At 46.4% G+C, this 21,115-nt stretch overlaps 2 protein-coding genes across 34 annotated transcripts in view; one reads left to right on the top strand and one right to left on the bottom strand.

Annotated features, from left to right (window-relative positions):
- Window positions 1–1,861: 1,861 nt before the first annotated feature.
- igsf21b (immunoglobin superfamily, member 21b) lies at window positions 1,862–18,047 on the top strand. 26 transcript variants are annotated; one of them, XM_041071698.2, is made up of 14 exons: window positions 1,889–2,187; window positions 2,366–2,578; window positions 3,139–3,228; window positions 3,997–4,093; window positions 8,643–8,755; window positions 10,934–11,055; window positions 11,152–11,270; window positions 11,939–12,054; window positions 13,332–13,833; window positions 14,183–14,229; window positions 14,314–14,534; window positions 15,055–15,247; window positions 15,337–15,366; window positions 15,926–16,065. In XM_041071698.2, exons 4-13 carry the CDS (start codon window positions 4,036–4,038, stop codon window positions 15,349–15,351), a joined length of 1,506 nt encoding a protein of 501 aa, XP_040927632.1. In that variant the 5' UTR covers window positions 1,889–2,187; window positions 2,366–2,578; window positions 3,139–3,228; window positions 3,997–4,035; the 3' UTR covers window positions 15,352–15,366; window positions 15,926–16,065. The 26 variants fall into 26 exon arrangements, with proteins under 26 accessions (XP_029011218.1, XP_029011229.1, XP_029011220.1 ...); XM_029155401.3 differs by lacking the exon at window positions 15,337–15,366 and having other exon boundaries at window positions 1,888–2,187; window positions 15,055–15,296; window positions 15,926–16,056; XM_055510480.1 differs by lacking the exons at window positions 14,314–14,534; window positions 15,337–15,366 and adding an exon at window positions 4,510–4,541 and having other exon boundaries at window positions 1,890–2,187; window positions 2,339–2,421; window positions 14,183–14,283; window positions 15,055–15,296; window positions 15,926–18,047.
- Window positions 17,021–21,115, bottom strand: part of vps13d (vacuolar protein sorting 13 homolog D) — a 26,133-nt gene continuing 22,038 nt past the window's right edge. For all 8 annotated transcript variants that reach the window (XM_029155222.3, XM_029155226.3, XM_029155228.3 and 5 more), the window contains 11 exons: window positions 20,913–21,062; window positions 20,469–20,618; window positions 20,296–20,392; window positions 20,067–20,215; window positions 19,619–19,753; window positions 19,368–19,535; window positions 19,168–19,300; window positions 18,899–19,094; window positions 18,628–18,759; window positions 18,307–18,547; window positions 17,021–17,712 (listed from right to left, as the gene is read on the bottom strand). In XM_029155222.3, coding sequence (XP_029011055.1) covers window positions 17,581–17,712; window positions 18,307–18,547; window positions 18,628–18,759; window positions 18,899–19,094; window positions 19,168–19,300; window positions 19,368–19,535; window positions 19,619–19,753; window positions 20,067–20,215; window positions 20,296–20,392; window positions 20,469–20,618; window positions 20,913–21,062 — 1,683 coding nt within the window. In that variant the 3' untranslated portion in view covers window positions 17,021–17,580. The remainder of the gene's footprint in view (window positions 17,713–18,306; window positions 18,548–18,627; window positions 18,760–18,898; window positions 19,095–19,167; window positions 19,301–19,367; window positions 19,536–19,618; window positions 19,754–20,066; window positions 20,216–20,295; window positions 20,393–20,468; window positions 20,619–20,912; window positions 21,063–21,115) is intronic.

The raw sequence follows: 21,115 nt of genomic DNA, 5'->3' as shown, positions 1-21,115 counted from the left end.
CATGATGAACATGTGAGTCCATTCACTTACTCCAGCTTTCATTTTGAATAATTAGAGTCGAGTTCATCCATTTTGCTCATCACATATGCAAATATATGCACATAATTAGCATGCACCTGCATCAGTTGTCAGCAGTAATGAATGACTGGTTCATTTAGTGTTCATATTATGTTAACAAGGCAATAAGTGAGACGTAGAGATTTAGCCACTGAGGGACCAAACTCAGTCTTTTCTCAGGCTGAAGACACACATTTTATTTCTTGATGGCGTCTGACATATGCAGTTATTTTTAGATGCTCAGAGTTTTGCCATCTGCCACATCCACTGGCATCTGTAATGTCACTGCAAACCTCAGTCTCTGGGATCCGAGGCAGCGCTGAAGAGAAGACAAGTTCCCTTGTTTGTCCTCCACACATACTGTAACCCATGCCCTGTGGGAGCAGTGAGCTGCCACACTGCCCGAGGAGCTCGTGTGAAGTGACTTGCTCAAGGACACACCTGGTGCCAGGGGATCCAACTTGCTCCTGTTTCCTCCTGCTTCCCAGGCTCTACCTTCTGAGCTACTCGTCCACGTAGCTGCTGTGTGGAGCCAGAATTCTGATCATCTTTGTTGCCTATAGATGTTCATACTGAAAAACTTCAATCTTCACATCTTGGCTGGTCTGATTTCATGTACTAATAACTGAAACCCTCTTTAATCCCAAATGCTGCAGCCAGACCTCTGACAGGAACTCACAGCCCATATTCCTCTTTCCTTAGCTTCTCTCCACTGGCCTCTACAGTCTAGAATAGCGTTAAAAACCCCTAATGATCAAAGCCTTTAATGATCAAACTTCATCCTATCTTAAAGACCTCGTCGTTATCTCGGAGCGCGGCTCCCTGGAGTTTCCACCCAAAGAATGGGAGGCAGAGCCTCCAGCTACCGAGCTCGTCTCCTTTGGAACCAGCTCCCAGTTCAGGGTCATGAAACAGACACTGTCTCTATTTTTAAGAGCAGGCTTAAATCGTCTCCTCTCTATTCATGTCATTCACTTTGGGTTTTTCTCCTGTAGTTGTGCTTGTCCTTCTCTGCCCCTTTCTGTCTCCAGTGTACAGTTACTAACTGACAAAATATTATCCCCAAACCAAGGATGTGTAAAAATGACATTTAAGAGACAGATGCATGTACTTTAGAATCTGCCGTCTACTAGTAGCTTGTTTCTTGTATTCTAATCTGTGGTCGTCATGCTTGGATGGCATTGAAGGTCCTGGTTTGGCTTAGAAGCACTTTCAAGTGGGTGTCATTCCAGGATAAACGAATGTGGTCACAGAGCAGCTGCACTGCAATTTCTTTAGCCTTTGGGAGCGAAGGTCCTATTTTAGACAGCAGATCTTTTATTAACAGGCCTGAGCCCAGAACAGACCTGACGAAGCTTAAATGATGCCAGTTAGCTTCCTGTGGTTGGTTCTGGATCAATTCTTACTAGTGTTTATATCAAGTACTGTGCCTCTCGATTCAGTGTGTTCACAGTGTTTAGACACTGTGTTCTGCCACCTCCGTAGTGTTACAAACCAGATGGCGCAAACAATGCTAGTTACAGTTTGTAGCCTAAACACCTAAGGCAGGTTTACCTGCCCTTTATGTGGACTGGGAGCCTTTTGTGCTTGCTGCTGCAGGTTCACTATTCAAATCCTCTCCACTTTGGCAGCTGATCCCTTTTTAGAACATTTACACTACATGGTACACTAAAACATCAAATAAAGGCCTCAATCAATCAGTTTGTAAAAGGTGATCTTCATACGTCCTTTGCTCATTGGCCAATGGCGTTTTGAAGTGTGACGTCATTCATTGAACGCGTTTCCCATTGGCTGCTACCCTGTTCTACTGTTAAATAGAGACGGAGACTGAGGGGAAGTGGGCGTTTCTGTCGTTTTCTACAAATTAGTCTAGAATTGAATGTGACTTTGGTCGCGCTAGTTTCTGTGACCTCGTTAGCGAGGTAAGCTAGCTTTGTGTAGCCTAGGTAAGTTACTTACATGTAACTTTACACAGACAACGTTGTTCTAGGTTCTCCAGTGTGACTTAGTTTAACATGTACATTACAAGTGGAGATGTTAGAACGCACTTAATTGGCAGCAGTAGCCCGTGTTCGTCAATTAGCGTTAAATGTGGACGATAACCAAATTTATACGACCCGTAGTATTTTTGTAAGTATTTTAATTGTATATTATGGACCAGTCTATGTGAAAAATGTAACTGTAACACGATTTATTTTAAAACGAGTCGCGGCTTCATTCGAGCGTCTGTTTTGCTTCGACATTAAAGACGTAACAAAGATTTACAACGTTTGTCCGTCAGTTCAGTGTGTGTTGACTTCACCGTCAGGAACCTGAAGGCAACAGTCAGAAACGAACCAGAGGGAAAATCAGCAAGAATCAAAAGTGACGAAAGACAAACGGGGCCGTGACTGATGCTGACGTGGGGTCTGTTTACAGCTGCTTTTCATCCTTCCACCAACTGAGAATTTGACACAGGCGCGGTCATGTAAATGATGCCCACGTGTGAAATCGTGGGTGACTGTTTGTACATGAAGTTGTTGTAAGTAAAAGTATCTGCATCGTTCGCCATAAAACCCGAATGTTCCAAGTCTTCATTGTTCAGCTGTGTTTCCGTCTGGATGGTTTTGCTATAGTTTATCTTTGGTTTATAGGTTTATCTTGCCCTGGAAATATCATGTAGCTGCTTGAAATCCTCTCCAACGTGCAGCGTCAGAAACATAGGAGCCATTAGTTCTGACATCATTCTCCACAGTCAACGAGCACCTTCACTGCCACTGTTTAAACGTGTGTGTGTGTGTGTGTGTGTGTGTGTGTGTGGGTGTGGGTTGGTTGGTTGGTTTTGGGACCAGCTTATACATTAATTAACAGACTTAAAGACCCAGTGGCCAGAAGTCTTACTAAGCTTCTTATTTGCTCTTACTGTATTTCAGTAATAAAGGGAACAGTAACTGAATAAATTTTCCTTTTTTCTGTCTCTGAGTTCACCTTTAAAGACCCTTTCAGAAATCATTCAAAATAAAGACTCAGAATAAAGACTTCATGCTGGCACATGGTTCATGTGTTCATACCAACACATCTCTGCGTTTCTTCTTTCTCCAGGGACCAGTCACTACGAGCAGGCAGCACCACCTTCAGACCAGGACGTGTTTCACGCCAGCCTGAAACTATAGAGAGTGAAGGATGCAGCAGGTAAGTAAAGGCCTGTTACAGCATTTTAGTTTTACTCAACAAGACACAATATAAGAGTGGTGCTCAATTACAGATTGTTTGTATTTGAGTTTGGAAACACGTCAGAATTATTATCTGGGCATTTTCCTCAATAAACAAGCTGAATATTCATCATAAATGGTTTGTAGTCATTTTAATATTTTTTCACCACATTGTGCAGCTCTGGTTTGTAGTATTAAAGGAAAATCCTTGAGATTTTTTCTCCTTTGGGTTACATAATGACTCTTGGTCCCTTTCCTCTATAGTATAAATATACTGTACTTTAGTACTTCCTACTATTTTATTGACACTTTTTTATAAGGCAAAAATACCATCTAAATCACAGGCTGTGTTGAACTGAGAATTGATTTTTTTGCTCCTGGCATAAACACTGTTATCGTCATGCTTGTGCTGTTTTGTTTCATCCCACATTTTATTATTGTGGACTTGAACACTGCACAGCAACCCAGATGAGAGCTGCATAGAGCAGATCCAGCGCACAAGAAGATAAAACAGAGAGCAAAAGATGTGAAGTTACTGCGGCAGAAAACGGAGAAGCCAAGACTAAAATAAAGAGATGATGCTAAAGAGATGCAGATAGGAGTACAGTTAGAGGCACACTGGCAGGAGGAGGAGAGAGAGAGAGAGGGGGATGCTTTAATCCTCTGACTATAAACCCAAGCGGCTGTGAAGCAGCCTCAGTGTGAAGGATGGGATGTGTAACGCTGCCGTTGTCCTCTACTCTAATAGATGGAGCTCTCCTCGGACTGAGCAGCAGCACCCGGCAGGATGACGGGTTCTCTCGCCCTCTGCTGCCTTCTCTCTGCCCACGTCCTCATAACAGCTGGTAAGTGAACGTGATCGGCAACAAGCAGCGTCTCTGGAACTCATCAGCTGTTTGGTTGAGGTTGAGCTAGAATAAGATGCACTTGGCTGTACAGTATGTCTGAGTCTTCTTTTGTCACGACTTTATAATATAAACCCAGCATCTGCCTGAGCTTTAGTTTTAAAACTCACCTTTGTAACTAAAAACTTTCTGCATTTTTTTATTGTTGAAACAGTAAGCATTTTATTGCTGTGACTATTTTTTTTATAAATTAAAAAGCCAATCAAGGTTGTTGGACACAAATATCCTGATCTATTTGTTTAAATGTTGAGTTTGGTTTAAAATAGAAAGATGGTGAATTATTAATTAATGCCCAAAGAGGTTAATGGATCATTCTAACACCCAGTGTGCATGTGTGACTGTCTTTTAATTGACAGTGCTGGTAAATCCACCCTCTGCTGTACATAAAGTAAGTGTGATGATTTTTTCATCAATCACAGTTGTTTCGTAATAGTTAATTCCCTGAAAAAACTGATGAAGATTTAACGTCAGGGATGTTGACCTCTAAAGCACCTCACAGTTGTGTGTTTGTCCAAGCGTCCAGTCTTCTGTTTAGAATGATGATTTGTTGCTGTCATTCTTTTTTGGCTTCACTTGTCTGGATTAATTATTGTTTTGTGGTACCTCAGTGGAATGTGTCTTTCTAACCTGTGTGACAACCTGCTGCCTTCTGCTGTTGTGTGTTTTAGGGTTTTAACAGCCCAGCATTCAGAGCAGATGGCTTCATTGCACCTTGTGCATCGGGTTTGTTTTTTGCTGCTGTACTGTAGTGTGTGGAGAGCAGGTCTGATGGATGTCAGGATGGAGATGTGTCATTTAACCCAACCCTTCAGGTTACCATGCAGTCATACTCGATGCATCATGTGTCTTTTCTTTCAAACCTTTAACGGGTTAATCTGGACTGGATGACAAAAAAACAGCAAAAGGTTGAAAAAGTTTTTCACTTTTGAAAGTTTTTTTATGAATCAAGCAGCTGCAGTCTGATCCTATGGCTCCTGCTAACGACGGCGCAAACCCATTTTAATCAAAGGACCTCTGATGTTTATGGGCCAGGAGAGATGTCATCTAGTTAGTTACCTAATACTGTTGCAGGGACATATTTTGTGTTGTGGATAAAAAGCCCATTGTCCCACTCTGACCCACATTGCTCAAGGTAATCTGTACTTTAAACTGATTAAATGCCTGTGGCCGTTGGACCCACAAAGTGCATGGATGTTAATCCCAGAGCAGCATTCACAGATTTTCTGTCCATGATCTCAGTCTAGAGAGCCTGAGTCTAGATTCTGGATTCTGAATGAACTTCTCCTTCCACTGCTGGAAAGCTCAGAGCTAAGAAATCCTGGAGCTGTTCCACTGTCTGCGGTGCCAGTACTCAGGAGGATGTGCTGGGGGTTCGCAGTCTAGCATTTACCAGTGCAGTGAAAGGCGATTACGTACTATCATAGAGATTTTAATAAATATGTGTAATACAGAAACATGCAAATGTCGTCTAAGAGACACTTGTTTTTAAATTAACTTCACTGTGATGAGGTTAAACCGATTAATCCACTTGAAGCCACATTATTTTCTTCAGCTGATTTTCCAGTTGTAGATGTTTTATTATTTATACCATTTGAAATACTTTGTTTTAATTCAGTGTTGTGAGCGTTTCATTTTAGCAGAATTTCATCACTTTAAAAAATGAACTTGTTGACGCTTTTTGAAGAAGACACCAACATCAACTTTGATGTGAAGCGAGGTTGTCCTTTGTCTGATATTCGTCTATAAACTGTTTCTAGAAAATCAATTTCAGCACTTAATTCCTTCTAAGTCCAGAAACTCTTATTTTTAGCTTCCGTTCTGTGGGTGCACACATCTTTCAGCGCGGACCGTTATGTCTTGAGAGGATTAGGCCGTTGTCGGTTTCCCTCCAGGGACACGATGAGCTCCAGGGTTAAGCTTTGAAAGAGAACCATTCCCTTTTCTCTCCCTGCATTTCCACCAGAGTCCTGAAACATGCTGGGACGGTGGCGCTGCCTGAAGCTGCAGGACATGACGTGGTGTCAGCTGCTTCTGTTAAAAACCTCTACCCACCGGTTGCTTTTGCTCCATGAGGATGAAGCTCCAGAGATTTGAAAGGCGTCTTCTTGAGGGCGGTGACTGCTGGACTGTAGAGATGGGACCTCAGTAATAAACATGCTGTGCAGTGAATTGTCACATTTCTTTAGAATTCATGGCTGAATGAGTGACAAACACTGAGCTTTTAAATCACTTTACTGCAGTTAAAGGAACATGGAATTAAACTCCTCAGTGAACTTTGTGTTGGCAGGTAGATGTTAGACCTTTAGGCAGATGAGTGAGATCTCTAGATGAGTGTATTTTTAGCTTTTTCTAATATCTACATTTCCTTCATGATGGTTTAAATGTTCGCTGCTCTTCCTGTCAGCTCAGGGTCACCTGCAAAGTTTTCTATCCCTTTTCTACTTTTGCTTTGTTCCTGATGTTGGTAGATGAAAGGATTTCTCTTTCAGGAGGGAGTCTGGCCTGAGTTTGGCAGCTTGTTAGCAAAGTGACAGATGTGGGTGCCCTGTGATCAAAGATGGGCATTAACATGAGGCGAACCTCCCGTGTTTTCCACTCAAAGCAGCTTTTGTTTTACTGGACAGCCACAGTTCCTAATGCAAAGTCTAGCAGCACCAGTTGAACGGGTTCTGCTGCAAACATGTTTGAGTGCTGCCTTTTATCTGACAGCAGGGCACAGACTCTGCCTTCTTTAGTGGGAGAGCGCCTTGACTGGATAAGCCAGCTTTATCTTCTCCGACAAAGACAACAGAAGACGGGTGGAATATCAAACGCGTTACAGTACTCGGCCCTCGGTGGAGCCGAGCTCAATGGTCCTCTGCCTTCGCTGCCATAGTCCACAGGCAGATCTAAGCTGAGCACGGCCTGTCGTATCATTTCTCAATATCTCATTTCTCTAACTTTAATCTCATTCCCTCCGTTAAATGATTGCTTTCTGTTGTTTACAGTGGGCATATTCATAACCATATGAATAGGTTATCATGTGCTGGTTTATCATTTTAGTGTTGTGTTAATCTCTCTGCCACATTGTTCGTGTGTGTGTGGAGAGACTAGAGCTTGGCAAATGGCTGGGTCTTTGGATAAAACGCTGGAGGGAGGATTAAGAGGAAAAACATGGGAAAAATAATCTGTAGGTTGACGTCATGCGGCGCAGGCCGTGGCTGGAGAGGTGACGGCAGAGGGCGTCCCACAGCCTCCCAGCAGCGCCAGGCCGCCGCTCTGCAAGGTGCCTTTGGTTCCTGTCCGCGAGCCGGATGGCAGCTGCTCGGCTGGACCCGCCGCCGGCAGCCAGGTTGCAGCAGGTGGAGCTCCACGTGAAGGCTCCAGAACCAGTTGCTAGGCGTGTGTGTATGTATCAGTTGCACATCTGCATGCAGGACTGAGCTGTAAATCTGCAGTGGAATGAGGTTTGCATTAACCATTTAATCCCAGTGGTCACAGCATAGTAACATATAAATCTCAACATGGTGTAAATACCGTTTCTCCTGGGATTAGTATTTGTAAGCAGTGAGCGGCCTGTTTATTAGGCCGACGGGTCAGTTCACTGTGGAATACAGCTGGCCTTAATGGATGCCATGATTAAGAGCTCTCGCTGATGCCGACCTGCTAATCTGTCAGACAAGACGCACAGTGACATAAAGAAATGCCACAGCTGTACGTCCCTGCTAAATTTAATCCCGTCCTCTCCAAGGGATAGAGTCCATATTAAATATTCAAGCATTAGGAGAGAATCTGGAGCACTTCCAGGATATGTTTCTACCAAATACTGCTGTGAACACAAAAACATGTTTTTTGTTTCAAGTCATTCAGCGTCACAGCGCTACCAACAACAAAATGAGAACACTGAATTATTATCCCACTCTAGTTGGATGTCCTCAACCTTGGCAGATTTGTGATGTTTGCAAACTTGTCGTGAACTAGGATTTAAAATATCTGTGTTTGAACAAAGTTTGACGGGAAAGTACGAGTTTCCACAGACTAATCGAGTGGCTCCGTCCCCTGCTGCTCGGTTCCCACAGTCCAACCTGCCTTTTACTGTCGCGCTGCAGCTCATCTCAGTCCTACATTTAACTTTGCTGTGACCTTCATCATTTTGCTTTTCCCTGTGTTACGCATACAGCATGAAAATATGCTCATTTCCCTTTGCTGCTTCATCTCCTCGTTTGTTGCCTTTAGCAACAGCAACCAGCACCTCTGTAATGGAGGTCTGGAGTTATTGCTGCTCCCTACGATGTCTAGATGTTAATCTACTGACCCTGTAACATCAGATGGACCTAATGTCTACAGTCGATGTGTCACAGGTCACCTGTAAGACAAACTGCGATGATGATGATGATGATGCTAAATTATTCTCAATCTGCTCATTTGAGAGCAGGACATAAAGTAAAGAGCAGTAAAGATCAGGAGAACATAAAGCAGCGGTTTCTGACATGTCTTCTCTCACTGGCAGGTTACTTAACTGTTTCCATCGAGCCTCTTCCTCCGGTTGTCATTGGAGACACAGTCACACTCAAGTGCAACTTCCAGACAGACGGTAACCTGCGAGAGATCGTGTGGTTTCGGGTGAGAACACAAGTGAACTTGATGTAATAGGAGCTGCCCTAGTGTTTGGCTCTAAATAGTAAAAGTACTTCCTATTTTATGTAGAGTCTTGGTTTCACTCAGTTAATTTTAATGCTTGTGTTAAATGTCATAAACACACAATTCAAGCAATTCAGGCAACGAGAGGTTCAGAGAACTCAAACTAATTCATACAGAGTAAACAAAAATAAATCCGAGGGATCTTCACCTCACACCTCCAGGAGAGTTTCGAGAGGATCCTGAGGGAGGCGCTGAAGACATTGAGTCCGAGTGGACCATGTTCTCCACCTCCACTGCCCACGCGGCTGTTCGGAGCTGTGGACGCAGGGTCTCCGGTGCCTGTCGTGCTGGTCGAGGTAAGGGATGCAGTCAGGCTGAAGGAGTCCTGTCAGGTCTGGACGACCTGTGGGACGACGATGGGCACCGACGGTCAAGCGTGCTGCAGCCCGGGCTGTTGTAGTTCGGTGAGGCCATGGAGGAGGCATCAAGGAGATTCTCAGGAGGGGGAGCAGTTCTTCACCAACTCTGTTTTCAGTGGAGGTTAGCAGCTGTTGACCCAATGTCTTCAATCCCTCCAACACGCCTTCTGCTGAGGAAGCGGGGGAGGGGAGTGAGAGGTGGACTTGTCCGTCACCCAGGCTGAGGCCAAGTCTCTGGATGTTGTGGTGCTGCCTTGCGTGACTCTGCAACAATGCGTGGCAGATTGGGACAGTTCCTCTGGACTGGACAACGGACTGGAGAGTGTGTTCCAACTATTAGGGGATCACACTTCTCAGCCTCCCTGGGAAAATCTACTCTTCACCAGGGCGCTGGAGGGTTTGTGGGAGTTCGCCCAACCAGTCTGCAGGAGTTTTGTGGACCTCGACCACGTCCCCCGTGGCTTTCTGTGGGGGGTGCTCTGGGATGGAGTCCGGGCTCTGTACAACCGGAGCAGGAGCTTGGTTTGCATTGCCGGCATTAATTCAAGCCTGTTCCCAGTGCACGTTGCACTTCAGCAGGGCTGCGGTTTCTTCGTGCGGTCGGTGTACTGCGCCGCCGTGATGAAGATGAAGGTTTACAGAGACCTGTGGCCTTGAGGCATTGGTGAGGGTAGTGGCTGGGCGCACCCTCACATAGGCTGAGGAGCCTCTCCACATGGAAAGGAGGCAGCTGAGGTGGACTCCTGGGGCTGGAAGGAGGCCCCAGGGAGGACCCGGGCGATCCGCAGGCGCTGTCTCTGAGCTGGCCTGGGGGCGCCCACCAGAAGAGGAGGAGGAAGTGTCTGAAGCTCTCTGCTTAGACTCCTGCACCCGCGCCCCGGCCCTGGACAAGCGCTTGGAAATGGAAGGATGGATGGACGTAAAATAGTCAAATACACAATAAAAACAGAGTTGTGTCACGTGCCAGTTTTTCCTCTACATCTTGCGTTGCAGCTCTGCTGCGGTGATGTCACCTTTAACACAGACCGGGTGGCAGCAGACTGAAGCTCCACAGTGAGACATTCATTGTTTCCTATTTTTGTTAATAGAAACTAGAACAGCAGCTTCATATGCAAATGCAGTAGAAGGCTGTTGATTAAAACACTATTGGATTGTGGAGAGATAATACTTATTTTTTACTTGGATTTGAATTGTAAACTAGTGAAAGAACGGAAGGTCTAAAATGATTTAGCAGCTCTCAGCTCTTTGTATTACAGCTTTTTCACCACCCATTGGCAACTGATCGTCTCTGGATCCCAGGAGGATCCATGAAGTGAAATAATAACAGCACAAATAATTAATCATTCTGCTCTCTAATTAATAATTTGTGTGCACAGATGACTAATTCATAGTCTCCATGTAATACATATCATACCTTCTGGCGTGTTGCTTCTGCTGTAAGTTTTATTTCGCCTGAAGCAGAGTTTTATGAACTGGATCACATCACAGCCGGTGATACCATGACTAATGATCTAAAACATAACCACTTTGTCTTGTACCCAGTAAAATCAAAGTATAAACTTCTAAAATTATACTGTGAAATCAACCTTTCCAGAGGAATAAGCTTCAGAATAGTTTCTTATGAGTTTGTCTATAAAACACAAGAATAAACTTTCATCCTGGAGAAATGTAGTTGTTAGGAAACATGAAGGGAAAATAAAGAAATAAATGAAATCTGACTCAAGACTGGTTCCTCTGTCAGGTGAGTGAAGGAGGCAGTGCCAAGCAGAAGATCTTCACCTATGATGCCATGTATAACACCACTTACTCCCACATGGAGGTCAACCGCAGGAGAGAAGACCTCGTCTATCAGTCCACCGTGCGGTAAGAAAGCAGCAGTGGATGAGCGGATTAGTGTTCACAGTCCTCAGACGCTCAGATCGGAGGAAGAATCATCAAAATGTTTGTGTGCATCAACAGGCTTCCTGAGGTCCAGATGGACGATGACGGCCTGTACGAGTGCCATGTGGGGATCTATGACAGAGGCTCCAGAGACAAAGTGATCCTGGCCTCCAGCAGCATCATCCTCACCGTCATAGGTGCGTCTTCATGTCCGATGTCACCTTGAGTTTCAGGAATATTGCTGTAAGGAGGCGTCTGTCCATTGGTTTCATTTTTCTTGTTGGGGTCGGGACGCTGCTGTGAGAGTCAGTGCCAAGGCCTCATTAAGTCACAGACGTTTAATGGGTGTGCGTTCAGTCAATCTGTGAAAGCATTTCAGTGTAGTCTAGGAATATTTTAACATAACAGTTTACACAAATGGCTCAACAGGATAAAATGACGTTTGCCTCTCATCACTGAGCTGAAATGTAAGTTTGCTCCTAAAACCAGTTCATGGCCCTAAACCCACAGCTGCTGTTATATTTGTGGTGTCAGCATGTTCATGGTGAGCTTTGACTCGACGGTGGGCGGGGGTTGTTTCTCTGCTCCATCCAACTTCAGCTCAGACATGAAAGCAGTCATCTCACTTCAAGCAAGAAAGCACATCAGCAAAATGCCCACTTTTTTATTCTTCTTGGTGGAAGTATAATTGAATAGATTTAAAATGTGCTCTTGAAGTTGCTCCCTCAGCACTCTCAGCTCTGACTCACCACCAGCGTTGACTCATCCTTTCATGCTGGTGCACTTTTTCTGCCTATGTGGTATAATGTATACATTTAACTTCAGTGAATGTGAAGCGCCTGCGTGTTTTCCATTTTCCCTGCAGTACCGCCCAGGTCTATCTCCGTGGTGGCAGCCAACAGCCCGGCTCCTTTCAGCCGCTACGAGGCCCAGAACTTCACTCTGATTTGCATTGTGGCAGGAGCAAAGCCGGCTCCCACGGTGAGATGCAGCCTTTCAGTGCTTCATTCCCTTTGTCTATGTCCTGATGCAGTGAAAGTGGCTCTTGACTCTGTGACTGCAGTGTTAACATGTGGGCACAGCTGGATTTTAAGTGTCGACCAATGAGAGAAGAAATGAAAAAAGCTATTTACAGCTCTGGTCTGTGCCTCTTTGAAAATGTATTGGGAACTAATATCAGTGGATTAGAGAACAGCTGCATATGTGATAAAAGTCCAGCGAGCGGCTTTATGTGTCCTGAGATGGAGAGCAGCATTACACGTAATCATAGTTGAAGCCAACTTCATTTCATTTTATCTCTTCCACGGCTCCGTTTACCCAAGGTGACCTCCGCCCGACTCGCTTATTGAAGTTGTGATGAGTGATGACTCCAGTGTCACGTGACCACGGGTTCCTAGAAACGAACAGGATGAGTTGACGCTGATGATGTTGCAGTCATGTAGACGACCGTAGCAGATGTTTGTTTAAACGTTGTTTGTGCAAATTTCATGAGATTTGTTGGAGAAAACAAACACCTGCAACTCAGACTTTACGCTGTGATTTAAAATGTGTGTCTTTCTTTCCCCTGAGACAACACAAAGATTCCTGTCATACTGTGTGAGGTGATGTGAGGCTACCTGGGCACAACCACCCAGATAACTGCAGTAAATAATGCAGAATGACATGAAGTTTGTAACAGCACACCTTAAAGGTGTTTGAGCCCAATAATCTGGGCTCGATTTAATCACAGAGGAGCAGAAACCACACACGCCTGTTTATGCACAATGTGCTAAATTAGCTCAGTGCAGGTTTACAGGAGAACGATAAGAGAAAGAGACCTGGTGACAAGTTGAAGTCACGAGCTCTGAGAAAAGCAGACCCTGATTATGGACTAATAAATGTACGCTATGTAACATGCTCTCACTGTATTTAAATGAATCTTCACACATGTACAGTCAGTATTCGCTTTCAGTCAAAGCACCTGTTTGACCTTTGATGCGATGGGCAAACACGCCCATTGTGTGATGATGGAGCCAGAATCCAGACTTGGTTCTGATGGTGAGATGGTCTGATGTTGACCTCGGTTCCGTCCAGCTCCAGCGTCCCTCGGTCAGGCAGCTGGTAAACGGCTCTGACATCAAAGGCTGCTAAACTCTGGGGGGGGTTAAGTCCTCAGCAGTAGTTTGAACAGCGACAACACAACAACAGAAAACTGAAGCCTGTCCACAGTTTTTGTGTCTCTTCCTGTTCCTGCGCTCACCTGTGTCACTGGCTTCCAGGTGTACTTCAAGCGGGACGGTGAGCTCATTGATGTGGTGCCAACTCCACAGTCGGCGTCGTCTGTTGGTCAGGAGAAGAGCCGGCGCAGGAGTCAGGCCGGGCTCTGGGGCTCCCAGGTTCCCACCGGCCGAGACCTCGATGACACCAAGCTCAAGAAGTCCCTGTCGCTGCTGGAGAGGGAGGGCGAGCTGGCCCGGCTGGGCCAGGACGGGCCCAGCAGCCGCCAGGAGCAGCAGGAGCAAACGGCAGTGCCAGAAGCCAAACCCAGCAGCGAGGCCATCCCAGAGACGGTGGTGAGCCGGGAGTTCCCCCGCTGGGTCCAGAGCAGCGACCCGCTTTACTACTTCCAGCACCGGCAGAGGGCCACGAGCGACGGCTCGGTGGAGGTGAGGGCCATGCTGACCTGGAGCCTGAACCCCCAGCTGGACAACGAGGCCCTGTTCAGCTGCGAGGTCAACCACCCTGCGCTGTCCATGCCCATGCAGGCCGAGGTCACGCTGGGTGAGTCGCTCGGAACCAACGCCCACTGGGTCCCAGCAGAGCTGACACAGTTTCTGTGCAGGAGCTAATGAGATGAACTAGACGTTCGGATTCAAATTTCAAACCAACACACGTTTTGTAGGATAAATTCAGGCTTTAAGAAAGTCTGTGATTGTGTTAATCTACACAGAAGTGAACAGGGAAACTGGGTCACACTGTGCCCTGAACACAGTTTGCACAGCTTCACTAGTTGAAATCGGAGCTACACTCAAACAAGGTGGACAAGCGTCTGCTGAGCAGGTGTGTAGAATGACGCTCCTGTTACTCCTGAATGCTGAACGATGTGCTGGTGTTTCTGCTTTTCTGCCAGCTGCTCCCAGAGGCCCCAAGCTGTCCACAAGCCCCAATAAGGCCAAGGTGGGAGACACGGTCCGGATCACGGTCCAGGGCTTTCAGCTGGGACCTTCTGCTGTGAGTTTCCAACAGTGCTTCTTTGAACAGGGATCAAAAGGCGTGACCAAAGGGAAGGAGACATTCCAGTATTCAGCACACGGCTGGAATAAAAGAGGCTCCGTTTCTGTGCAGTTCCTTCCTTCCGGGCACCAATTGGTCTCACTCCTTTCCTTCCTCTCTGAAAATCAACTTGCAGAGACTCGGGTTGCGTTTTGTCACAGTGAAGCCGAGCAGGAAGCAGTGGGTTGCATTAGAATAACATGGAAGAGGTGAGCTCCTGATGAAGGAAGAGGGACTAAGCACATCACCTCAGTGAGTCATGGTCCGAGTGATTTCTAACAGGTGGCTGATAGAACTACCAAGACCTTCATATCGGTGTGGTCTGATTCTAACAACAAGGTGGATACAAACTTACGAAAACGAGCTTTGTTTCTTAGGATTAATTGGTCACACGCTGATTAACAGCTGGATTCACTCCGGTGATTTTCTTTAACACAGCTTCTCAAGGGAATTAAACAACACGGGTCTAGATAAGGGTGCTCTGGAATCTGTTGGCAGCAACAGATGCTGCAGCTTTGGAATAATGTGAACAGTTATTGTACTACATGATCACGGGTGAGTAGCGAGCTTGTAAATGAAATATAAAAAACTGTTGCTGTGCCTAAAATTAGTTTCAGCACATGTTGAAACTATTAAGCGATGCGATGGCCAATGATCAAAGTCCAAAAGGAAATACAGACCTGGGTTTAGAAGAATACAGATGGAGAACTGAAGCTTTTCTGTCCACAGACGGAGGTTTTCCCTGAGCCCATGTTCACCTGGACCAAGGTGGGCGGGCTTCTGCTGGACGGCACAGAGGAGCACAACGGCAGGGAGCTCGTCCTGGAGAGAGTCCCCGCTGAGCTCAACGGATCCATGTTCCGCTGCACGGCCCAGAATCCACTGGGCTCCACCGATACCCACACCCGCCTCATTGTGTTTGGTGAGTGGGGGCGGTGTGTAACCCTGCTCCAGTGGTTCTGTGGGCTCAGGTTGGTGATGGTGTGTGTGTGTGTGTGTGTGTTTTCACAGACAACCCAAGACTGAAAAAGCACGTTATTGGTACGTAGTGCTCTGCTTCTAAACGTCCGCTCAGGGAATCAGACATGTGTGTAAACCTCACTTTGAGAGAGTTTAATATTAAAAATGAAGTATTTGTGTTTACGAACTTGCCAAATAATTCGAAAAGTTGTTAAAACTTTAATTCTATTCCACTGTTGATTTCATACATCTCTTTATTCACAGGCTGCGCTTTATTTTATTGAGTCAGACAAATCAGCGTCTGTTGATGCTCAGTTCAGTTTCTCTGTTCAATGAAAGCATTGTGCTGATCGAGGCTGGAGAATAGCAAGAAACACTAACACCCTTGATTTTGTTAATTGACACAAAATGAACTATTGTGACTTTGACGGCATTCCGTTTCCAGGTACAGATTCTGCGCTGCGAGCGCTCACAGCAGGATTTTCCTTCGATTTTCCGCTTTGTTCCTCGCTCGTTTGATTCCATTTTATTGATATTTGGGACTTGAATCTGAATTGATTAGCAGTGAAGACAAACCCAACCTCGATCACACATTGCATCCTGCATTAACAGCTGTTTGACTTCATGGTCCTGTGTACAGCCATCAAGGCTTCAGCCAGTCGCTGCTCCCTCACGTTAACCTTCCTGCTGCTCCTGAGCTTCACCTGCGAGCTGACGTGACCCGAGGCCCTGCTTGTCCTCCACTCACCACCACCCACGTCCACCTGAGGCACCTGCTCCTCAGTGTCCCTCCCCCACCTGCAGGACTTCAGCCCTGGGAAAGAGGACGGATGACGCAGCGGCGGAGCTGGATGCTGCACGGCACAGGCGAGCACACGGCGAGCTGCTCTGCTGATGGGTCACTTCATGCCAACTGCATGTTCAGTATGTAAGAAGCTCAAACTATTGCACCAGTGGAAACCTCGACCACTTGGAGAACAGCGATCCTACTAAAGGCCAGTTCATACATTCTGTGTTTCTGCTGGAGCCAGTCAGGTTTCACATTTGCTCAGCTCAGCAGGTGTAACGGCTTCTCCAGACCAACGTGGAGTCTGTTCTGACACTAGTAGACCAGCCTCAGTCTGATTCATTCAGCCCCTGGATGTGGATTATTTCCTGAAGGGTTCTATCACAGCTTTTTGTATTCAGACATCTGAATATTACAAAAGAATTGAAACTTAAATCAAGATTATGGCAGTTTAGAAGTGATGAGCTGATGTACGAACCAAATGTTTTTTTATTTAACGAAACAGCTTCAAACTCCGTTTTAACTGCTGCTACTGTTCTGCTGCTCTAAGTAGCAGCAGAACTACTGCAACTACAACTAAAGTTTAAATATGCACAATTGCCTTTGTTCGAAGTTTGCACCGTCATTACGTACAACTCAGGATAGCAACACGCTAAGCTAGTGAAATCAGAACCAGAGCAGCTAATACACTGAAATGACCCGCAGCGACAACAAGAGCTAATGCTTTAGTCTACCACGTCAGGCCTCTTACTTTTCCTTTAGGCAGCATTCCTTCTTCTCATGCTCGATCCCCTTATTGCTGTAAATGTTGGTGATCATTTGGTTCAGTATTATGAAATCGTGTCTTAGGCTGTTTCCATGCTGTGAGCTGGTGTTTGTGTAGCTCCTCCATTGGTTGTGGTTTCTATGGCGAGCTGCTGTTGGAAGGTTTGGAAACAACAGACTCAGTCAGTGCTGTTGCTCTTTATTTTAAGTAGTGTCCATGTGAACATTACTGTACGGAATCACAGCCTGAACTCTGTTGCTGCTCTACACATTTACAGCCCTGCAATCAATAAGTAACTTCACACAGTTGTTCGCTCAGTATGATTAGAAAATACAGCAGCTCATAAGAGACAGACAAATAAAAGTAGACGTGAAAACGAGTCAGTGACGGCAGCTTTAGCAGGTGAGTCTCTTACACAAAATACATTTGACATTTTATGGGCAGTTTGTTACATAAACAGTTCTGTTCTGTATTACTTTGTAATCAACAGTATATACAGCGCTTTATGTGCAGCTCCATTCATTATCTGTCTATTCACAGACATAAACACGGAGGATCCAGTGTGTTATCATCTACATACACAGCTTAACACTGGCCTGCATGTCTCTTCATGTCTACGTGTATGTGCTTGGACTAAAAGTGCTCAGCCATTTGACTTTCCCTTTCACTGCAGCTCACCAAACTTCAAACTGAGGCCTAGAAAATAAATAAAAATCACTGTCAGGGTTAAAGAAACGCTAGGTCAGGACTCGAGCAGCAGGCAGTCCTCGTCCTCACTGGCCGGCAGCATCAGCTGCTGCTCGTAGTACAGACTCTTGGCGTAGTTGATTTCCTGCGAGATCTTCACAGCGAGACTCTCGCTCTTCACGTGGACCTGCAGACGGGTTCACGATTAAGACACAGGACAACATGAGCTTAATCATTACCCTGAACTGGTATTTTATATATGAAATGAGTCCTTGGCCTAAAAAACCATATGGTTCTAATTCTGGCTAAAAACACTGATTGCTTATTTGCTATTTTAAGCTAAGCTTACAAAATGTAATGGAGCAAGAAGCTACAACAGCATCTGGTTCCAGCCACAGACCAACAGAAGAACCTAATGTTTCCTTGTCCACTGTGAATCTGTTTACACTGGATGTCATGAGACAAACAGACTGATCTGCTGGCAGTTTGGTGGTTAGTTCAATAAAAATTGAATTTCTCAAAGTGACTTTGTTTTGTTTTCGCTGCTGTTGCCTCATGTCTGTCATTGCTGCTCTAATCTGCTCCTCATGTCAGATTCTAAGGAGAAACTGGAACTCTGACAGCAAAGCTGAACGCTCCAGCTTTAATATTAATAAGAAATGCCCGACCTTCACTGTAACAGCAATGCTTGTTGGTGATCGAACCAACCTCCAAAACCTTAACTGCCAAAACCACAGCTAGACTGATTGAGAGAAAACTGAAAACATGGTGCATTTCCTACCATGGGTTTCTGGTGGGAGGGGCCAGGGATGGCCACACCGCTGCTGGTGCTTTCAGCCTTCTTTGTGAGCTGTACATACACCTTCCCATGATCCTTAGAGACCAGACAGTGGTACAGGTCATCATACTTGACCTCCAGGAAGATGGCCTCGCGGTCCACGTAGTCCCCTGGCTTCAGGAAGTAGACCACTTTGGAGGAGATGAGGACGCAGTAGCTGTCTATGGGCTCCACGGCGATGAAGCTGATGAAGTGAAAACGACAGAACAGGCCGGTGAGATGAAATCAAAGGTGAGACGCAAAGAGGGAATAATTGAGACTCACAACTCAGAGTGGATGTTGTCAGTGAGGTGGAAGAGCTGCTCCTGTCCGTCAGCCTGGATGGACGAGTACCGAGGCAGCAGACCCTGAGGGCCCTTACAGCAGCGAGGCTTCCTGACCCGCTGCACGCTGAGCCTGAGCACAAGGGAGAGACTCCAGCATCAAACACATGATACGGTACTGAGAGAAAAAGACCGTTTCTCAAGCCGGTTTGAGGTTTCTGTTCCCTGAGTTAATCAAAGCAGTTCAAATATAGGCCATGGAGACGACCCACCTGTGGTTACTGAGACTGGCCATGTCCCGCACCGTCTGAGCCGTCTCGGAGGCAAAGTCCAGAGCTCCAGCCACCGGTTTGGTCACGGTCCCAACCAGGCCTTTACCCAGGCCTGAGAAGAATCCACTGACTCCGCCCTCTGTCTTCACCCCCTCCACTGTGGAGGTGATGATGCTCGTCATGCCTCCGATGATGCCTGGAGGTGGGAGAAACGGGCTTAGCAGCGATGCCTGTGGGACCACAGTGGACACTCAATGTCCCCAGGTTACCGTGAGCCAGTCCATGGATGCCTGCGACCAGGTGCTCTCCACTAGTGGCTCCGTGATATCTGATGTACTCTCGCTCACTCTGGTGCCGGTTGTCCATGGTCTTCCCCAGCCCGTCGGACAGCGTCCCTGCAAACTGCAGCACACACGATCCAGACAGGCACCAATGCTAAGACTGCGGCAGGCAGAGAGCAAAGACGAACCTTGGCAGCAGAGTTGGACACGCCGTGGGTCACGTTGCGTATGAGCCCTCCCACGTTGCCGTACTTGATCAGCTCGGACACGCCCTCGGTGACGTCGTTGAGAAGGCCCATCGGGTTTCCCAGGAAGTCCACGGAGCCCAGGATCTGAGCTGCCTGGCTGATCAGCTCCTTATGAAGTGAAACAGATCAGACTGGGACGCCCCTCGGGGATGAAACATTTAGACTTTTTACTTTGCACATTCAGCTCCTACCTCTCTGAAGTGCTTAAGGATATCGTTGACGATGATCTCCTGAGTCTCGTAGGGGTGAACTCTGGTGAATGGGTACATGTTGATGACCGCATCCTCAAAGCGAATGAGAGGGAAACCCAGGGTTCCTTTAAGAGCCTGTAATGATCAACATTCAGTTTGCACTGCAAGAAATGGTGCCATGACCCACACAGGACACTGGTAGGTGGGTATTTTAAATTAGCATGAAACCAGACTAGCTGCTTTCAGCCTTTTGCTTAGTGATCCCTCAGCTTGGGAAAAGTGCCTCTGTTCTTTCTGACTGTTAAAAATGTTGCAAACACCTTCGACTTTAACCCTCATCTTCTGTGCCTCAGTGTTTGGACTCGGGTGATGTAACCGTGTGATAAAGCAACACAAGGTGACAGGTTGCTGCGTGACTTTACAGGATGATGAGGAAACGCTACTGTACCTTGAGATCAGGAGGCAGCTTGTGAGATGTGAAGACACTCAGTTTGACTTGGGGGAGGCTGATCTTCAGGTTCTCAAAGTAGTAGCGCTTGGTGGGTCCAGCGTCCTCGCTGGGCTTCTCGTGCAGGTTTTCACCCAGCTTCTCCAGCTCTGCAGGCATCACAGGTATGACTTAATATTTGGCCTTTTAGACAAACACTGACAACAGAGCGACTTAACTAATGACGCACCAGCTTCTGCCTGCCCATATCCTAAGAAGCTGAGCAGCTTCAGCAGCAGTTTTTCTTCGATGATGACTGTGAAGCGTCGCGCCGTCACCATCAGGTGCTGCCAACACATCGTTACATCATCAGATGTGAACGAGAAAGCGTTTTCCAGCCGCTTCTGGGTCACACTCACTCACCTTGTAGAGCTCAGTGAACATGAGGCTGCTGGGAACTTTGACCGCGTTGACCTGCAGCGCGGGGCCGCTCTCGTTCACGCTGACGTCACTGGAGCCAGGAGTGACGCACAGCATCACAGGCTGCGTGGTGCCCAGCAGCTGGTTGTCCACCTGAGGAACACAGACAGATTCAGTCTACACACATACTGTTACAGTGTCTGTCATCTACTGTACTAGTGAACTGTTAAACTAGTTTGACTTCGTCCTCTGACAGTTGAATGTCTTCTGTGTGATATTGTTGTTATAAGCTTTTTCCAGTTCCTCCTGATCTGTATGAAACTAGTGATTTGTGACTGGTCTATACAGATATGTGATAATGCCACAGAGAAACGTAGGGACTGATTTGAAAGGCAAAGTTCATGACCTTTGAAATCTTTTTTTTTTTTTTTTGAAATCTGAGCCCACCTGGATGTTCTGAATGCTGAGCTCCAGCACCTCGTTAGCAGCAGTGCGAGTGAAGTGGACGTCGATGCCAGACAGTGTAGCAAACAGAAGCTCCTCAGGAACCTTGTTGACCAGAGACACACCCAGACCCTCCTCCAGGTTGACCAACACCTGAAGACGCCAGAGAAAGCCAAACCCAGAATAATAATCTATTAAGGAGCCGA

The sequence above is a fragment of the Betta splendens genome, chromosome 7, assembly GCF_900634795.4.
Source record: "Betta splendens chromosome 7, fBetSpl5.4, whole genome shotgun sequence".
Taxonomy (NCBI): Eukaryota; Metazoa; Chordata; class Actinopteri; order Anabantiformes; family Osphronemidae; genus Betta; species Betta splendens.
Note: the sequence above shows the minus strand (reverse complement) of the source record. Positions and strands in the feature narration are given on the sequence as shown.

Excerpts from the sequence above, each read along its gene's own strand:
- igsf21b (XM_041071692.2), top strand. The coding sequence starts at position 4,036 with ATGACGGGTTCTCTCGCCCTCTGCTGCCTTCTCTCTGCCCACGTCCTC. Across the intron at positions 4,094-8,642 it reads CCACGTCCTCATAACAGCTG|GTTACTTAACTGTTTCCATC; the intron begins GTAAGTGAACGT and ends TCTCACTGGCAG. Across the intron at positions 13,834-14,182 it reads GCAGGCCGAGGTCACGCTGG|CTGCTCCCAGAGGCCCCAAG; the intron begins GTGAGTCGCTCG and ends CTTTTCTGCCAG.